This window comes from Odocoileus virginianus, chromosome 26 (genome assembly GCF_023699985.2).
Source record: "Odocoileus virginianus isolate 20LAN1187 ecotype Illinois chromosome 26, Ovbor_1.2, whole genome shotgun sequence".
NCBI lineage: Eukaryota > Metazoa > Chordata > Mammalia > Artiodactyla > Cervidae > Odocoileus > Odocoileus virginianus.
This window is the reverse complement of record NC_069699.1, coordinates 44,539,264-44,555,549: the sequence shown is the minus strand read 5'-3', so window position 1 is coordinate 44,555,549 and position 16,286 is coordinate 44,539,264. Positions and strand designations below refer to the sequence as shown.

At 54.7% G+C, this 16,286-nt stretch overlaps 1 protein-coding gene across 1 annotated transcript; it reads left to right on the top strand.

Moving 5' to 3' along the window:
- The first annotated feature begins 1,689 nt into the window (after positions 1 to 1,689).
- On the top strand, positions 1,690 to 15,958 carry ITIH1 (inter-alpha-trypsin inhibitor heavy chain 1). The gene is made up of 22 exons (XM_020874251.2): positions 1,690 to 1,834; positions 2,072 to 2,092; positions 2,324 to 2,490; positions 2,920 to 3,024; positions 3,365 to 3,527; positions 4,074 to 4,187; positions 6,228 to 6,353; positions 6,438 to 6,554; positions 7,254 to 7,422; positions 7,512 to 7,637; positions 8,530 to 8,711; positions 8,970 to 9,155; positions 10,055 to 10,194; positions 10,960 to 11,114; positions 11,212 to 11,226; positions 11,685 to 11,705; positions 12,279 to 12,359; positions 12,470 to 12,583; positions 13,590 to 13,791; positions 14,671 to 14,843; positions 15,413 to 15,524; positions 15,680 to 15,958. Exons 1-22 carry the CDS (start codon positions 1,721 to 1,723, stop codon positions 15,807 to 15,809), a joined length of 2,733 nt encoding a protein of 910 aa, XP_020729910.2. The 5' UTR covers positions 1,690 to 1,720; the 3' UTR covers positions 15,810 to 15,958.
- The last annotated feature ends 328 nt before the right edge of the window (positions 15,959 to 16,286 follow it).

The window sequence follows — 16,286 nt, the reverse complement described above, 5'->3', positions numbered from 1 at the left end:
GTGGAACTGGGGAATAGAGAAAGGACTGAACTAGCTGACCCCAACAAATGTGGACTGGGATTGCAATCAAATGAAGAACAGTGGATAAAACCAATAGCTAGAGGCTTGGGTTCTGAGTGGAACCATCTGCTAGTTCAAGCTGGCCTGCCCTGGACAGGAAAGCCAATTCAATTAGAAGCTTGACACAGAGAGTGGATCTCAGAACCAAGAGAAACTTACCCACAGCCCTTGGAAGTGGCAAGAAAGAGAACTCAAAGGATTTGTGGGTATCAATTTGCCTGTAATGCAGGAGACCTGGGTTCAGTCCCTGGGTTGAGAAGATATCCTGGAGAGGGGAATGGGTATCCACTTCAGTATTCTTGCCTAGAGAATCCCATGGACAGAGAAGCCTGGTGGGCTACAGTCCATGGAGCCACCAAGAGTTGGATAGGCTGAGTGACTAACACTTTTCACTTCACCTTACTGAACACAGTAAGGCACTTGAATCTCATCATTGTGTCCCGGTGTTGACACTGTACCTAACCCAACACAGGGCATGGTCGATATTTGTGCAGGAAATCAACACAACCCCCAGTGTGCAGTTTCATGTTGATCCATCTCACCTCCCACAAAGGGCAGAAAACAGGCGAGAAGGGCATTCTGGCCTAGGGACAATAAACCCTTTCCCAGAAGCTGTTCTATAAGACAAAGTCCAGGACAAGTAAACAGAGATCAAAGAAGCTTCCAGGCCCCCTCTCCACATCAGGGTCATGGCAGCCAGTACATACCGACCAGGGCCATGGAGGGGGTTGACCAGAATCATGTCTGCCCAGTCTGCTGGGGCTTGTGGGGGACAGGGAGGGTTTGTGCATAAAATTTAAGAAACTGCAGGGACAAGATGGTTCTCTGGGATCTTTGACTGCTTCTTCTTGCTTCCTAACAACACAGAGGGCATTTCTGTCATTACATGAGAGCCTTCGGTTTTGGCATCTGAAAGATGTGGGTTTGACTACCTCCTCTTTCATTTGCTGCGGGACCAACATCCCAGGGATACATTGAGGATTAAATTAGATCATAAAGGGCTGAGAGCAAAGGGTGGCTCATAGTCTACCCTTCATCATGAAAGCATGACATTCATCTTTGTCTCTGCTGTACCCTGTTCCTCTGCATCCCTGCCCAGGAGAAATGATGAGATTTGCTTCTGCTCTTCTTTCCAAAGCTGACCATCCTAAAAAGTGTGACACCCACTACGTATCCCCAGAACTGTCCAGATGGCCCCTGGCAGAATGGCTAGAGTTGGTGCCATCAGAAACAAGGATGCGGGCAGACACTTTCTAAGTCATCATATCTGCCTCCCAGGTGAATATATGACTGTCTGAAAAGTTTGCTGATGATTAAAGAATTTTGCCAAGAACACCTAATGAAGAGAAATTCATTTTTAACTGTGGCCTCTTGACACCCGCCACTGTATCACTGGTGTTGCCCCTGTGCCACAGATCCGGGATTAAAATTCACAATTCACGCTGGCCGAGTGTGGCTCTAACCGAGGGGCACAGTCTGAGTCTGGTCGGGAGTTTACACAGCTGGGAATCTGCCTAGAGAAAGTTTTCACTGTCAACTTTTGATCCCTCAAATTGTTAATACTTGCCTTGACCTTGTCTAATGTTTAATCTGTGTTTATCCGGCATTGTATTGATTCATGGTCTGAGTGAGGTGACAAGGCAGCAGGAGCCTTGAGACCATGCGCGGCACGATGGGGCTGCGGGGGCTCACCTGCATGTGCCTGCTGTCCCTGCTCACCCTGCAGGCCATGGCCGCTCAGGGGTCACCCACAAGCAATCCCAAAGGTGGCAAGGTATGTGGGCATACCCCTGGGCCAGAACCCGGCAGCTGAGCCTGGAAGGGAGCCCAGGGATGGGGGCTCTCCCCACCCACCTCGACTTCCTCTGAAGGGAGAGGACCCCCTAGCAGCACTGGGGAGGTGAAGCTGGGGTGTTGAGGACACAGGCTACATCCCACTCCCATTCCTTAACAGATAGGCCCTGGTCCCCTGCGCGCTTGCATTCACACTTGCCCTGGTTTTGTTTTACAGAAGCGAATGGCTGTGGATACAGTGAGTGCGGGTCTTGGCAAAGGGGTCTGTGGTGGGGCCATTATTACAGCCAGTTTCCCCCAGGCTTCGGGGCATGCCCCTGGGCAGGGGGACTCCCGACTCCCACAAACGGGGCTCTCCAGCCACCTCAATTCCCATGGCACCATTTCAGGCGCACAGAATAGCACCCGTGTCAGAGCTGGGTGCTGGGGGCCCTCCATCCTAGGCCACCTCCTGCACATCCCACTTTAGGCTGCCGATGGTGTGGTCATCCGCAGTTTGAAAGTCAACTGCAAAGTCACCTCTCGCTTCGCCCACTATGTCATCACCAGCCAAGTGGTCAACAGCGCTGACACAGCCAAGGAAGTGTCCTTCAACGTGGAAATACCCAAGACGGCCTTCATCAGCGACTTTGCCATGTGCGTGCCTTGCCTGGTTCACCAGGCCCAGCCCACAACCAGGGCTCCCCTCATCCCCAAGGGCCGTGGGCCAGGCCCAGCTCTGAGGGACTGAAAAGCCCTTTAGGTCCTGCTCTGGGCTGCCATCTTGGAGAGCAAACCAAAGCCTCCGACAGTATGTTTTCAGCCTAGGGCCCAGGAGCACAGGCCAGCACCCAAGGCTTCCTGCTGGACCCTGTGGCTGGGGCTGCCCACCTCCGTGCTAGGATTCCTGAGCAACTCTGGGGTCAGTGGGAGACCGGCAGGGGAAGCCCTTCCCCAAGTGCTCACCTGGACAGGGCCTTCTCGGAGCCGCCCCCCGCCTCCATTCCCCCGAACTGGGAGCCCCCCAACTCAAGGCCCTATGTGGGGAGGGAGGGGCACACCCTGAGGGCTTCTTCCTCCCTGCAGCACAACAGATGAAAACGCCTTCATTGGAGACATAAAGGACAAAGTGACCGCATGGAAGCAGTACCGGAAAGCAGCCATCTCAGGAGAGAATGCAGGACTTGTCAGGTGAGCTCTGGGCCCTGCCAGCCCAATCTCCGGTGCCACCCACCCCCCGCCAGCATGCATCTGAAGGCTGCAAGGTGCCTTGGGTGGAGGGCAGCCCCGGATGAGGGGATCGGCGTAAACTGGTCAAACCCACTGCTGGCACGGATGTGCTGCACAAGACCTCTGGAGAAGGGGGGTCCTGACTCTGGCCAGTCAGCTAAGACAGGGTGAGGGTCAAGGAGACCTGGGAGAAGCACTACAAATAAGAGAAATTGATTCTGAGGAGTATGTTTTAGGTGACAAAGACCCGCACGTCACTTACCATGTGTCTGTCTGGTTTTGCCCCTGGTGGCACCCCCAGGGCCTCAGGGAGAACAATGGAGCAGTTCTCCATCCACATCATGGTCGGTCCACAGAGCAAGACCACATTCCGGCTGACCTACGAGGAGGTGCTGAGGCGGAAGCTCATGCAGTATGACATTGTCATCAAAGTCAAGCCCAAGCAGCTGGTGCAGCATTTTGAGGTAGATCGCGGGTGACCACAGGCAGGCGTGAGGTGTCGGGAGCCAGGCTCTTGCCTTTCCCTCACTGTGGCTGCACGTGTAAGCTCGGCACCCTCCGTGTGCAGTCCTGGGCCTGAGCACACAGGGAGGATACTGACTCCTCCGGGTGGGCTCCAGTGGCTCTCTGTGGCTCCCTGAACCCTCCAGCCTTCTCCTTCTGAGCCTCAGCTTGCTCATCTGTTAAATGGGGGTTCTGTGTGTCCCAGAAGTGCCGCAAAGATCATGAGAGATAGTGAATGTCCAGGGATTTTATAGGAAAGTCCCAGGCAGCCTGAGGGGCTGTCATTGTGGCTGGCACATTAGTGGTGGCTGAGTTTAGGGGCAGAGGCATGCACACCTTCATTTGGCCAATACTTTTGGAGTGCCTGTGACATGCTAGGCCCTGCACTGAGAGCTGGGTGGGCGCTGCATACAGTGGGGGGCCAGGATACATGCTGGCTCTTGGCTGAGACTTGATGATGGATCCCAAATGAGAGCCTTGATGCAGGAGTTGTTTCGATGCCACAGATCGACGTGGACATCTTTGAGCCCCAGGGGATCAGGAATCTGGATGTTGAGGCCTCCTTCCTCCCCAAGAAACTGGCTGCCCAACTTATCAAGAAGTCCTTCTCAGGGAAAAAGGTGAGCCAGATAGCGGAGCCCTCAGAGATGTCTCAGCCTGGCTCAACCAGGCAGGTGCTGCAGGCTGCCCTAAGGGAGAGAGAGAGGAGAACTCAGCACTTCTGATTGTCAAAAGCCTAAGGCTAGGGAGGGTCTGTCTGCCTGGTCTGCGGTGAGTTGCTGACTCGCTTAAGCCTCAGTTTCCCCTTTGCCTATCTCATACTCCTGGGAAAGCATTCATGGTATATAGGGCACACGTGTAAACCTCAGCATTTCAAGCCCTGGTGTTCTTGGAAACATGATTAAGTTTGGCAAGGATGTTGGCCTACCCAGTCACTTACCACTTGTCACTTCCCACTCATCTACAGGAATTCCAGGAGCACCCTGCTTGCTCCTACCCCGGGATACCCAGCTAGTGCCCCGCCTCCTAACTTGCCCTCAACTGGAGCCAGGAGCAAACCGTTTATTCCCCACCCACCTTTGGTAGTGACTGTAACAGTTCACTTAAAAGAAATGTTTCCTGTAGTTTTGGAGGGATTCCTTAAAAACAAAATGCGACACAGTAGAGTGCTAGCAAACATGCTTGCTTTCAGTAGGGGACCAAGGGAATGGTCTTTGTCTTCCTAATAATTATTTTCAAATATCTTTAATGAACATATTTTACTTTTATAACCAACAACAAAATGTGAAAAGAAAAGGGTCCTTAAAGAAAATGTGGAAAGTACGGAAGTATAGAAATGTATTGAGGACAGTTCAGTTCAGTTCAGTCGCGTCCAACTCTTTGCAACGTCATGAACCACAGCATGCCAGGCCTCCCTGTCCATCACCAACTCCCAGAGCTTACTCAACTTTTTCACTCTTCTCTTTCACTTTCATCAAGAGGCTCTTTAGCTTTTCTTCACTTTCTGCCATAAGGGTGGTGTTATCTGCATATCTGACGTTATTTCTCCCTGCAATCTTGATTCCAGCTTGTGCTTCTTCCAGCCCAGCATTTCTCATGATGTACTCTGCATATAAGTTAAATAAGCAAGGTGATAATATACAGCCTTGATGTACTCCTTTTCCTATTTGGAACCAGTCTGTTGTTCCATGTCCAGTTCTAACTGTTGCTTCCTGACCTGCACACAGGTTTCTCAAGAGGCAAGTCAGTTGGTCTGGTATTCCCACTCCTTTAGAATTTTCCACAGTTTATTGTGATCCACACAGTCAAAGGCTTTGGCATAGTCAATAAAGAAGAAATAGATTTTTTTTTTTTTCTGAAACTCTCTTGCTTTTTTGATGATCCAGCAGATGTTGGCAATTTGATTTCTGGTTCCTCTGCCTTTTCTAAAACCAACTTGAACATCTGGAAGTTCATTGTTCACATATTGTTGAAGCCTGGCTTGGAGAATTTTGAGCATTACTTTACTAGCGTGTGAGATGAGTGCAATTATGCAGTAGTTTGAGCATTCTTTAGCATTGCCTTTCTTTGGGACTGGAATGAAAACTGACTTTTTCCAGTCTTGTGGCCACTGCTGCATTTTCCAGCAAACCATCCCCAATTTCCCTGAGCACCAGTGCCAAGTTCAACCAAGCTGCAGCTCCCACTCTGGGCCCTTCCTACTCCTTGTCTATCCAGGCAGGTTCCTTTTTCCAGCACAGTGTTGTTTTTCCACTGAACAGTATGAGATGCCCAGTGTCTCTCATCCTGGTATTATTTAAATATTTTGGCCACACCCTGTGGCTTGTAGGATCTTAGTTCCCCAACCAGGGATTGAACCTGGGCCCCCAGCAATGAAAGCTCAGAGTCCTAACCACTGGATTGCCAGGGAATTTCCAACATGCTGCTGTTATTTTGTTTTTCATTGTGTACCCCAAGTGGTGATACTTATTGTAGAAAATTCCAATGATTCAGAAGCATGTGAGCAAAGAAACAGGTCGTTTCTCCTACCCCGCATAGGCGTGCACTCTCAGCAGCTGGGTGAGGGTCGCATAAGACTCATTCCTATGGCTGTACACGACACACACACCCACGCGTTGTCGTTGCAAACCAGTAATGCCTCACACTCCCGCTTGTTCCAGGGTCACGTGCTTTTCCGCCCCACAGTGAGCCAGCAGCAAACCTGCCCCACGTGCTCTACAACCTTGCTGAATGGGGACTTCAAGGTGACTTACGATGTCAATCGGGACAATGTCTGCGACCTCCTGGTGAGCCTGAACTTCTAGCCTGAGACTTACAGGGCAGACAGGGGTCCTTGTGAAAGCGGCCTCACTCACCCTTCTGTGTTTCAGGTGGCCAATAACTACTTTGCCCACTTCTTTGCTCCCCAAAACCTAAGAAAACTGAACAAGAATGTGGTTTTTGTGATTGACATCAGCACCTCCATGGAAGGCCAGAAAGTGAAGCAGGTAAATGGTGGCTCTAAACAGCCCAGTGGGAGCTTCTTCAACCCCACCGCCCACCCCAAACTGGTTTTGCCCCCAGGGACTGGGTTTGGGACTTCTGCCCCTAGTCAGAGGCAGGGTAATCTAACAGAAAATCCCAGTGGTCAAGGGCTCTGGAATTAGCCACTTCTCACTGTGATAAGTGAGCAAGTATACTCACTGCTCCTCGATGGCAAAAATAGGAGCAAAGTGACAGGGCCCACAGGGCCTGTGGGGTCTACCAGTGGGGGAGGGCTTCGGAGATGAGACCTGTGTTCTAGGCATGTGGGGATGATTACAGGGGTCCCAGAGATGGCTTGCAGCTGGCAGCAGCCTCCCCCTCCACACGCAGTGCTCTGTGCCCTGTCCATGGCGCAGTGAAACCATTGGTGGACAAGCAGGGTTTTAGAAACTCAGCCCCCTGGGGTCCTCTGTCTTAACCCTGCCCCCCTGGACTCCTGGTCATTTCCCCTTCCCACTGGGACCCTTTGCCTTCTGCACGTCCTTAGCCACCCCAGGGCTCACTCTGCAGGAGGCTCCTCTCCTGTCACCACCGGCTTTCTTGCCCTCCTGCTTGTCTGCCCCATGCCTCTAACCCTGTGGGTCTTTGAACTGGGCATCTGGAGATTACAAAAGGCACTATCCTGGGGCTCTGTCCCTCCACTGACTGTCCTGTGCTTACAGACCAAGGAGGCGCTCCATAAAATCCTGGGGGACCTGCGGCCAGGGGACCACTTCGACCTGGTCCTCTTTGGGTCTGCAGTGCAGTCATGGAAGGGTTCGCTAGTGCAGGCATCTCCTGCCAACCTGGAGGCAGCTCGGAACTTCGTGCAGCAATTCTCCCTGGCCGGCGGTAGGGGCAGGGGTCTGGGGCCACCTTGATGCCACCTCTGTCCCCTCAGATTGAAGGCACACACTGATCTGCTTTCTCTTTTTTTATAGCTACAAACCTGAATGGAGGTCTGCTCACGGGAATTGAGATCTTGAACAAAGCTCAGCAAAGCAACCCAGAACTCAGCAACCATGCCTCAATTCTCATCATGTTGACAGATGGCGAGCCCACAGAGGGTAAGTGCCGTCAGGGATACCCTGGGAGGTGTTGGTCTGCTCATTATGGAAGGCACTGGGGGCAGAGAGGCTAAGAGTAAAGCTGAGCACTCGTCTAAGAGCAGAGTTCAGACCATAAAGTCTGCAGGAGCTCCAAGGTGCTCCTCTGTCCTGAGGTGGGAAACTGGGGGAGTTTCTGCATGACACAGGGCTGCATGGGGCCCAGAAGGAGGGGCAGGACTCCTAGGCTGAATTTAATGAACTGTGTTTTCAGCACCAACTGAGGGCCAAGCACAGGAGTAGGGACCAAGGAGAGACACTAAGAGAACAAGAGACATCTTTGCCCTTAAGGAGTCCAGGGTCCACTGGGGGAGGCAGACCCTGGAACAGATGCTCTGCCAAGGGCTCTGAAAGAACAGCGTGCCAGGAGGCCAAAGGACCACAGACAAGGGGCACCTGACCCAGGCAGAGTCTCAGAAGGCCTCCTGGAGGAAGTGAGCCCTGAGCTCCATCTGGAAGGAGGAGAGGAGAAGCAGGAAGGCATCCCTGGCAGAAGGGGCAGCTTGAACAAAACAAGGTTTGTGCACCCGCAAGGCCTGTGCAGGAAGTGCAGGCATGTGTTAAGCAGGTAAAACAGAGTGGAAAGGTCAGCAGGCCCTCACAGGCCATGGGAGGAGCCGTGGAGGGTTTAAAACCAGATTTGCTCATGATGGATCCAGGAAATCAGCAGTTTTCTAGGAGCTCTGATAGAAGCTGTTGCATCACCCAGGGGAGACAGCAAGAGGCGTGGCCTAAAGAGGCTAGTGGGGACTGGAGATGGTCTGAGATGGGAGACTTGGCCCCCAGGGAGGGTGCCCCAAGGTGCCCTCCTGCCCCACATGCATCCCATCCCTACCTGGCTGTGTGGCTGCAGGGGTGACGGATCGTGCCCAAATCCTCAAGAATGTCCGAGATGCCATCAAGGGCAGGTTCCCACTCTACAACTTGGGCTTTGGCCGTGATGTGGACTTGAACTTCCTGGAGGTCATGTCCCTGGAGAACAATGGACGTGTCCAGAGAATCTACGAGGACCATGACGCCACCCAGCAGCTGCAGGTCTCCTCCCCCACGGCCCCTCAAAGTCACGCCATGGGGATCAGAGCCTTGGCAGCCATGTACCCACCAGCCCAGAGCGGATAAAGCTCTGGTGTAGAGTTCAACTTAGCGGCGGGACCCTGAGCCAGTTCCTTAACCACTGAGCCTGCAATTCCTTCTATAAGGCAGGGATCCTGGCACACCACTTTGCGAGGGGGTTTCCTGTTGGATACCTAGGGTGACGCACCAGCTCTGAGGCTGCACCCCCCATCCCTGCAGGGTTTCTATGAGCAGGTAGCTAACCCCCTCCTGAGGGATGTGGAGTTGCTGTACCCCCGGGAAGCCGTCTCAGACCTGACCCAGCACCGCCATAAACAGTACTACGAAGGCTCAGAGATCATGGTGGCAGGGCGCATTGCTGATCACAAACTGAGCAGCTTCAAGGCGGACGTGCGAGCTCAAGCGGTAAATAGAGGGCTGCAAAGGGTGGAGAGGCACTCGGAAGTCCCCCACCTCTGTCCCCCTGGCAGCCTCTCTTTCCCCAGAGGAGTGCCCTTACCCCACCAGGCCACATACACCCCAGGGCTGAACTTTCTCCCAACGCAGTCATCCTGAGGGTAGGTTCAAGTGGCCTTGATGAGCGGTCATCCCTCGCAGCCAACTGGACCACCTGTTATTCCCCATGTCATTCCTCCCAAAGCATGAGGCAGTAGGAGGCTAGCGTCTTCCTTCTCAAGTACACTATTTCCTGAGCATCTACTATGCACTCAGCTCTGTACCACAGTGCAGTGCACGTATGCACATGCACGCTTGGGGGTCCTGGAGACCTGGAATCTAGCCATTGGTATAGCTGAGAGTTCAGGACTCCAGCTCTCAGTGAGGAAAGCTGAGCTAGACCCTGGCTCCAGGTGGGTGACATTGATCAAATAGGTCCAGTTCTCTAGGCCTTTCTGTGGCCTCTGAGGATAAAACTGCACCGGAGAGTTGTGTGGAGTAAATGAAATAATCCATGCAGTAGGCTTATGCAGAGCCTGGTGCATGGCAAACCTGGGAAGAAAAGGCACACCTGTGTGCTGTGGCAAGTTGAACGGGCATCTGGAGGAGCAGGGCAGAGTGGGCACAGTTGCATGGTGGACTGGCTGGCTGTTTGCTGGCATCCCCCAGAGAGAGTAACTCCATGAAAGCAGGGCCTGATTCTCCTCCCCTGGGACCCCCAAGGCCTGGGTCAACTTGGCTCACAGAGCCAACTTGGCAACTTTTATGGAAGGAATGGATGGGTGAGGATGAGAAGTGTAGGCTTAGGAATGATGGGGGATGGAATGCTGAGAAAGACTCACAGCCTCTCTCCCCCCCGCCTCTCTCAGGAGGGCCAAGAATTCATGACAACCTGCCTGGTGGATGAGGAAGAGATGAAGAAACTGCTCCGAGAACGGGGCCACATGCTGGAGAACCATGTTGAACGCCTGTGGGCCTACCTGACCATCCAGGAGCTGCTGGCCAAGCGGTACCAGCCCATCGGCTGCCTAGGGGAATGGGGGCAAACTACCCAAGAGCACCCCCCTCACCCCTGGGTCTTTGGACTAAGAAGGGGTGGTTCTGAGTCTTGAAGCATGTGAGCAGGTCAGATTTACTGTTCTCTGACTTTGCTCGCTGAGTTAATATCAACCAGGCAGCCAGTGTGTGGGCGGGGCCTGCTGGGGGGCACAGGGCGGCCTGCTGTTTGCCCCTACTTAGCTCTGTGGGCAAGGCTGCGCTTGCCGTGGGGCTGCTGTGTCCAGACACACTCATTTCGTCCTCACAATATGCCAAGCACACCGGGGTTCAGAGAAGTTAGACCATTTGCCAGAATGTCACAGCTGTTGAATTCTGGGGCACATCCCCCAGCTCTACCAAACCTCCAGGTTTTCTCTATGAAAGTGTTAGTCACTCAGTCATGTCCGACTCTGCAACTGCATGGACTATAGCCTACCAGGCTCCTCTGTCCATAGAATTCTCCAGGCAAGAACACTGGGGATCTTCCCGACCCAGGGATCAAACCCGGGTCTCCCGTGTTGCAGGCAGATTCTTTGCTGTCTGAGTCACCAGGGAAACCCATTTCTCTATGGGAGGCATTTAAATCATGAGGTCCTTGAAGACAGCCCCTGCGTGGGGCCACTGCAGGGGCTTATTACATGCCTGTTGATCAAGTGAACAACGGCAGGAAAGGACAAGGGAATGCAAGTTTACTGTCGTCCAAGCTGCGGGCCTGGAACTGGTGTCTGTCTTGCAGGATGAAGTTGGAGGGGAAGGAGAAGGCCAACGTGTCAGCCAAGGCCCTGCAGATGTCATTGGCCTATCAGTTCGTGACCCCACTGACCTCCATGACCGTCAGGGGCATGGCAGACCAGGACGGCCTGGAGCCCATCATTGACAAGCCCCTGGATGGTATGGGCTGGCTGAGCTGAGGCTGTAGGCATGGGGAGGCTTCTGAGAGCCAAAAGCCTCCAGGGCATTAATTCTCTTTCCTTTCTCTCCTTTATAGATTCTCTGCCCTTGGGTGAGTTTTTAAATCATGTTGATTTCTGCAAGGGGCTCTGGGTGGCTGGGCAAGTGGCACAGTTCTGGCCATCAGACACACAGTTACCCACCCCACACCTGCCTGGCTCCAGCCTTTCTTGGTCTCTTCCTTCCCTGAGATGCCCTTCCCCACTTTGTTGCAACTGAATTGTTGCCACCTGAGTGTTTGGGGAGTCTTCACACAGCCTGAACCCCTCCACTCCCAGGCCTCCTTTGGGGCCCTTAGTGTGAGCATCCATCTGCAAGAAGGGCTGGGACCCCCAAGAGGAGGGCTGGGATCCCTAGGAGAGGGCTGAGCCCCACAGGAGGAGGGCTGGGACCCCCAGGAGGAGGGCTGGGACCCCCAGGAGGAGGGCTGCCCAGGCCTGACTGGCCTCTGGGCCCAGTTGCCCTTGGAGTGGGGAGGGTGACGCTGTCCTCTGTCCTTGTCCTCTACAGAGATGGTGGGACCCAGAAAGAGTAAGTGGCCGTCACCCTGACAACGCGCGTCTTACCTCTGCTCCACGTGACCACCCTCAGTCCATGCATTCAGCCCTGAGCAAAGCCCAGGGCATCACCCATCCAAGGCTTTTTTCTCTGCTCCAGTGTTCCTCGCTCCCTCTCACTGGGAGCCCTCAGAACTCTCCCCCTGACCTGGGCCTGGCCTCCCCACCCCAGTGCCACCAGCCCCACCAGGTTCTCATGAAGGAGACCGAGACGGAGCCAGGCCACTGGTGGTGGTGGTTTAGTTGCTCAGTCATGTCTGACTCCTGCAACCCCATGAACCACAGCCCACCGGGCTCCTCTGTCGATGGGATTTCCCAGACAAGAATACTGGAGTAGGTTGCCATTTCCTTCTCCAGGCCAGGCCATTGCGCTGGGCCAAACTTCCATTCCCACACCCTGAGAGGTGTCAAAGTCTCCATGTCCACTTGTGCACCCGCGGCCTCGGGCCAGCCTGCCTGGGTGGGAGGGGCCCCAGAGAAGGAGCCACCAGCTCCAAGGAAGGTCTGGCCGCCTCCCTTCTAAAGGCCGTTCACTCTTGCTGCTCAGCCTTCATGCTACAGGCCTCTCAGCCTGCTCCAACGCACTCCAGCCTCAACATCGAGAAGTTGCCAGACCAAGTGACTAGCGGTGAGTCCTTGGGAGGGTCTGAGGGACACTTCTGCCTGGCTGAACCCTTGTCCCCAGCTGGCCCCATCTGCCTAACGCTCAGTTTAACGGACTCCATGCTGTGCCCTCAGTGGATGCTGACCCTCACTTCCTCATCCACGTGCCCCAAAAAGAGGACATGCTGTGCTTCAACATCAACGAGGAGCCTGGTGTGGTCCTGAGCCTGGTGCGGGACCCTGACACAGGTACGGGTGACATCACACCCTCTGCCAGAGAGGGTGGGCCCTGGGCTCCTCTGCCCTCAACGTTTAGCCACAGACAGGAAGGACAGTGGTTGTGGCCTCCACTCCCCACATGCAGTGAACCCGCCACCTGGCTGGGCTCAGCCTGCCGCCATCACACCACATCCACCTGCAGGGGCCCTCTACAGGGCCAGCTTCGTGGGCATGTGACCGGTGCAGATGCACGGAACCATGCCCTGGGAAGGGCTCCATGCTTGATTTAATGCTCTGCTGTTGCATCCTGAAATTCTGGACAATTTTTGAAGGAGAGGCCTCTCGTTTTCATTATGTACCTAGTCCTGTAAATTATGCCGTGGCCCTGCCGCATACCCCTCCCTTGACCCTGCATGGCTTCAGGGGTCTTGGAGTCGACCTCCCCCCCTCCGGGCTCCGGTGATGGGAGCAATGCCCTCTCCATATCTTGGATGCTTCTCCCACCCTCCCAGTCCATTCAGGTCATCTGCGCACATTTGTTGAGCACATCCAAAGGGCTGGGGGCACAGTGGAAACCCGGACAGAGTCCCTGCTCTCGTGGAGTTTAGGGGAGGGAGATAAACAGGTGAACAGGTTCTTAGCTGACCATTTCAGAGCATGAGACAAGGATAGTTTGGGGACGGTGACAATGGGGAGGGGGGCTGTTGGCTGCCCAGTTCAGAGGAGGCCTCTGTCAAGAGGCCCGAAGACTCACCTACAGCACCTGCCCTGTGTCATGGAGAAGGAGCAGCCCCAAGGCCTTTCCTGGGGATGCAAGACCTCCTTCAGAGTCCAGAACTGAGCATTCTAAACCTCAGAGAGTGTGGTGGGAAGGGAGGCAGGTAGCGCTGTGTGTGGCCTGCACCTGTACGGAAGGCCCATCTCCTTGGGTGCTGAGGCTCTCAGTGACCAAAGCGGGAGGGCAGGAGCAAAGACTGGCTGGCAGGGTTCTGGTGAGAGCTGGCCCCCGACCTGATGACCTCTCACCCCACTGCAGGCTTCTCAGTGAACGGACAGCTCATTGGCGACAAGGCCGGGAGCCCTGGGAAGCCCGAGGGCACGTACTTCGGGCGGCTGGGGATCGAAAACCCCGCAACCGACTTCCAGCTGGAAGTGACTCCTCAGAACATTACGCTGAACCCTGGGTCTGGCGGGCCGGTGTTCTCCTGGAGGGACCAGGCCTTCCTGCGGCAAAATGAGTAACCAGCGTGGGCGGGGGCCTGGGAAGGGAGGCAGGGGTGAGTGTGCTCAGGACCAAGGCGTGAAGCCCCAGAGCCAGCCCCGCCACCCGAGCCCGTGGGCCCTCATTCCCTGAGCTCTGTCAGTGAGTGAGGTCATAAGGCCTCCATGCAGACAAGTTGGGCCCTGTGAACCATTCCCGGCCCCTCACTCCCAATTTCCTTTGGTTCCGGGATGTGTGTCTCCGGGCCTGGCTGCCTGAGCTTCCGTGGCACCCTCGCCCCGCAGTCCTGTCTCCACCTGTCTCCACCAAACCAAGGCACTCATCCTCCCAGGCCCAGTGCAAGGGCCACCTCTTCCTGAACCCGTTCTGGTCTCTTCCTCTGCTGAACTCGTGTTCTCTGGGCTTTTCTTTCAGCATCTGTCTTAGTATGAGTTATTTACTGTTTTTTCTTTCCTTCACTCATCCATTCCGCAAACACTGCCGAGCATCAGAGCCCAATGCCGGGCAGCGGAGCTATAGGGAGAGGCGGGCAGGGTCCAGTATAGTGGACCAGATGATGAGTCAAGGAACACAGACTCATACTAGACAGGCTGGAGTAGAAGTCCTGGCTCTGTCACTCACCAGCTATGTGAGCTCGAGCAACTTCTTAACCTGTGAGCTGTGGTCCTCACAGGATCAAAGGGGGAGTTGAATGATACAGTTTCAATGGAGGGCTTAGCACAGGGCCTGTACCCAATATACCCAACAGCAACATGTGGGAAGGAGTGTGGAACAAGAAATACTCAACTATCTCAGAGGAGAGGGTGGTCATAAGAGCTGGGTCCCAAGGACAAGAGCAGCTGAATACAGGGGTGCAGTGAAGCCACATCTACCCTCATGGCACCTGGCCCCACAGGGTGTTGGTGACCATCAATAGGAAGAGGAACCTGGTGGTGTCCGTGGAGGACGGGGGCACCTTCGAGGTCGTCCTGCACCGGGTGTGGAGGGGGAGTGCCGTCCGCCAGGACTTCCTGGGCTTCTACGTGCTGGATAGTCACCGGATGTCAGCACGGACACATGGGCTGCTGGGTATGTACGGCTGGCCAGGCTGGCAGAGCTGTGGGGAGCGGCGTGTTAGGACTCACCGTGGGTCAGCTTTGCGAGGCGCCAGGACAGGTGCACCTCCAGCGTGGCCTCCAAGGCTCAGAGCTCCAAAGAGGGACCTGGTGACGGCTTGTCCCTCAAAGAGGCTGTAATCAAACACAGTGAAACTAAAGCTTAAGTGAGCCAAGAGCATATAAGGAGAGGCCCAATTAGCAAACAGAAAGGTCCAGTGACTCCCAGACACCTCCTGGGTGGGATGGGTCATGGCCAACTGCTTGAAAGAACTGCTTCTCTTTGTGGTCTCCCTGCAGACCCTGCTCTCTACCCCTCACTCCCCTCTCCCCAGCCATATTCCTTTGGAATTCCTATAGAAGCAACATGGCTGCTTCTTTATAGTAAGTGAACTAGAGGTGGCTTTGGATGTTAAAATTTATCAGAAACAGTCAAGCCCTTGGAAAAGCTTGTGCAAATAACTAAACCTCCAGGGAGCACCTACTGAGTACAAGGCAGCAAGGACCCCAGTGGTAACCACTGTCTCCTGTATGCCTTTCCAGGACAGTTCTTCCACCCCTTTGACTATAAAGTGTCCGACCTCCACCCAGGCTCTGACCCCTCAAAGACAGACGCCACAATGGTGGTGAAGAACCGCCGCCTGACGGTCACCAGGTGGGTGGGCGGTTCTCGCAGCATCTCTGCCCTTGGCCTTCTCCATCATTGGTCCAGGTCTTCGTGCAGGTGTCACATGGGTCGGGTGGGCTTCCTGGGGAAGTACAGCCCTGCCAGATCCAAAAGGTGACCCCAGCTGGCATGTTTCTCCTCAGGGGTTTGCAAAAAGACTACAGGAAGGACCCCCGGCACGGGGCTGAGGTGACCTGCTGGTTCATCCACAACAATGGGGATGGGCTGATCGACGGCGTCCACACCGACTATATCGTCCCTGACATCTTCTGAGCCCCCAGCCGGCACACCCGTCCTCCCTTGGGACCATGGCAGGGGGGCAGGGTAGCATCCTGACCTGCTGCCCTGGCCACACCTCCCTGTCCAAGCTGGTCTCCTATGTCGAAGCACTCATGACTTCCATTAAAGAGAGGCTATGTCTGGCTCAGGCTGGCTGCTTTTGGGGAACAGGGGGTGGCAAGAAGGCCACCCAAGATGTTGTTCCTCAGAAGGGCTCAGGAGTCACAGCAGACCTGGAGGCCGGGAGGGAGCCTGTACCAACTCTGCCCACACCCCCACCCCCATTCTCTGTAGCCATCTGGCCCTGTACCCTCTGAATGCCAAGTGTCCCACACACATGGCTTCCCCATGTTGGTCCAGAGACCAAAGGACATGCTGGCAGATTGTATAGGAATGACCCACAATGGCTGAAGCTGCCCCAGTGCTTCCTGCAGTCAGGTACTGTTTTCAGTGCCTTTGCTGAATTAACTG

Coding starts and splice junctions, on each gene's coding strand:
- ITIH1 (XM_020874251.2), top strand. CDS start 1,721: ATGCGCGGCACGATGGGGCTGCGGGGGCTCACCTGCATGTGCCTGCTG. Junction 3,528..4,073: donor AGCTGGTGCAGCATTTTGAG/GTAGATCGCGGG, acceptor TCGATGCCACAG/ATCGACGTGGACATCTTTGA. Junction 13,792..14,670: donor GCCTTCCTGCGGCAAAATGA/GTAACCAGCGTG, acceptor CTGGCCCCACAG/GGTGTTGGTGACCATCAATA.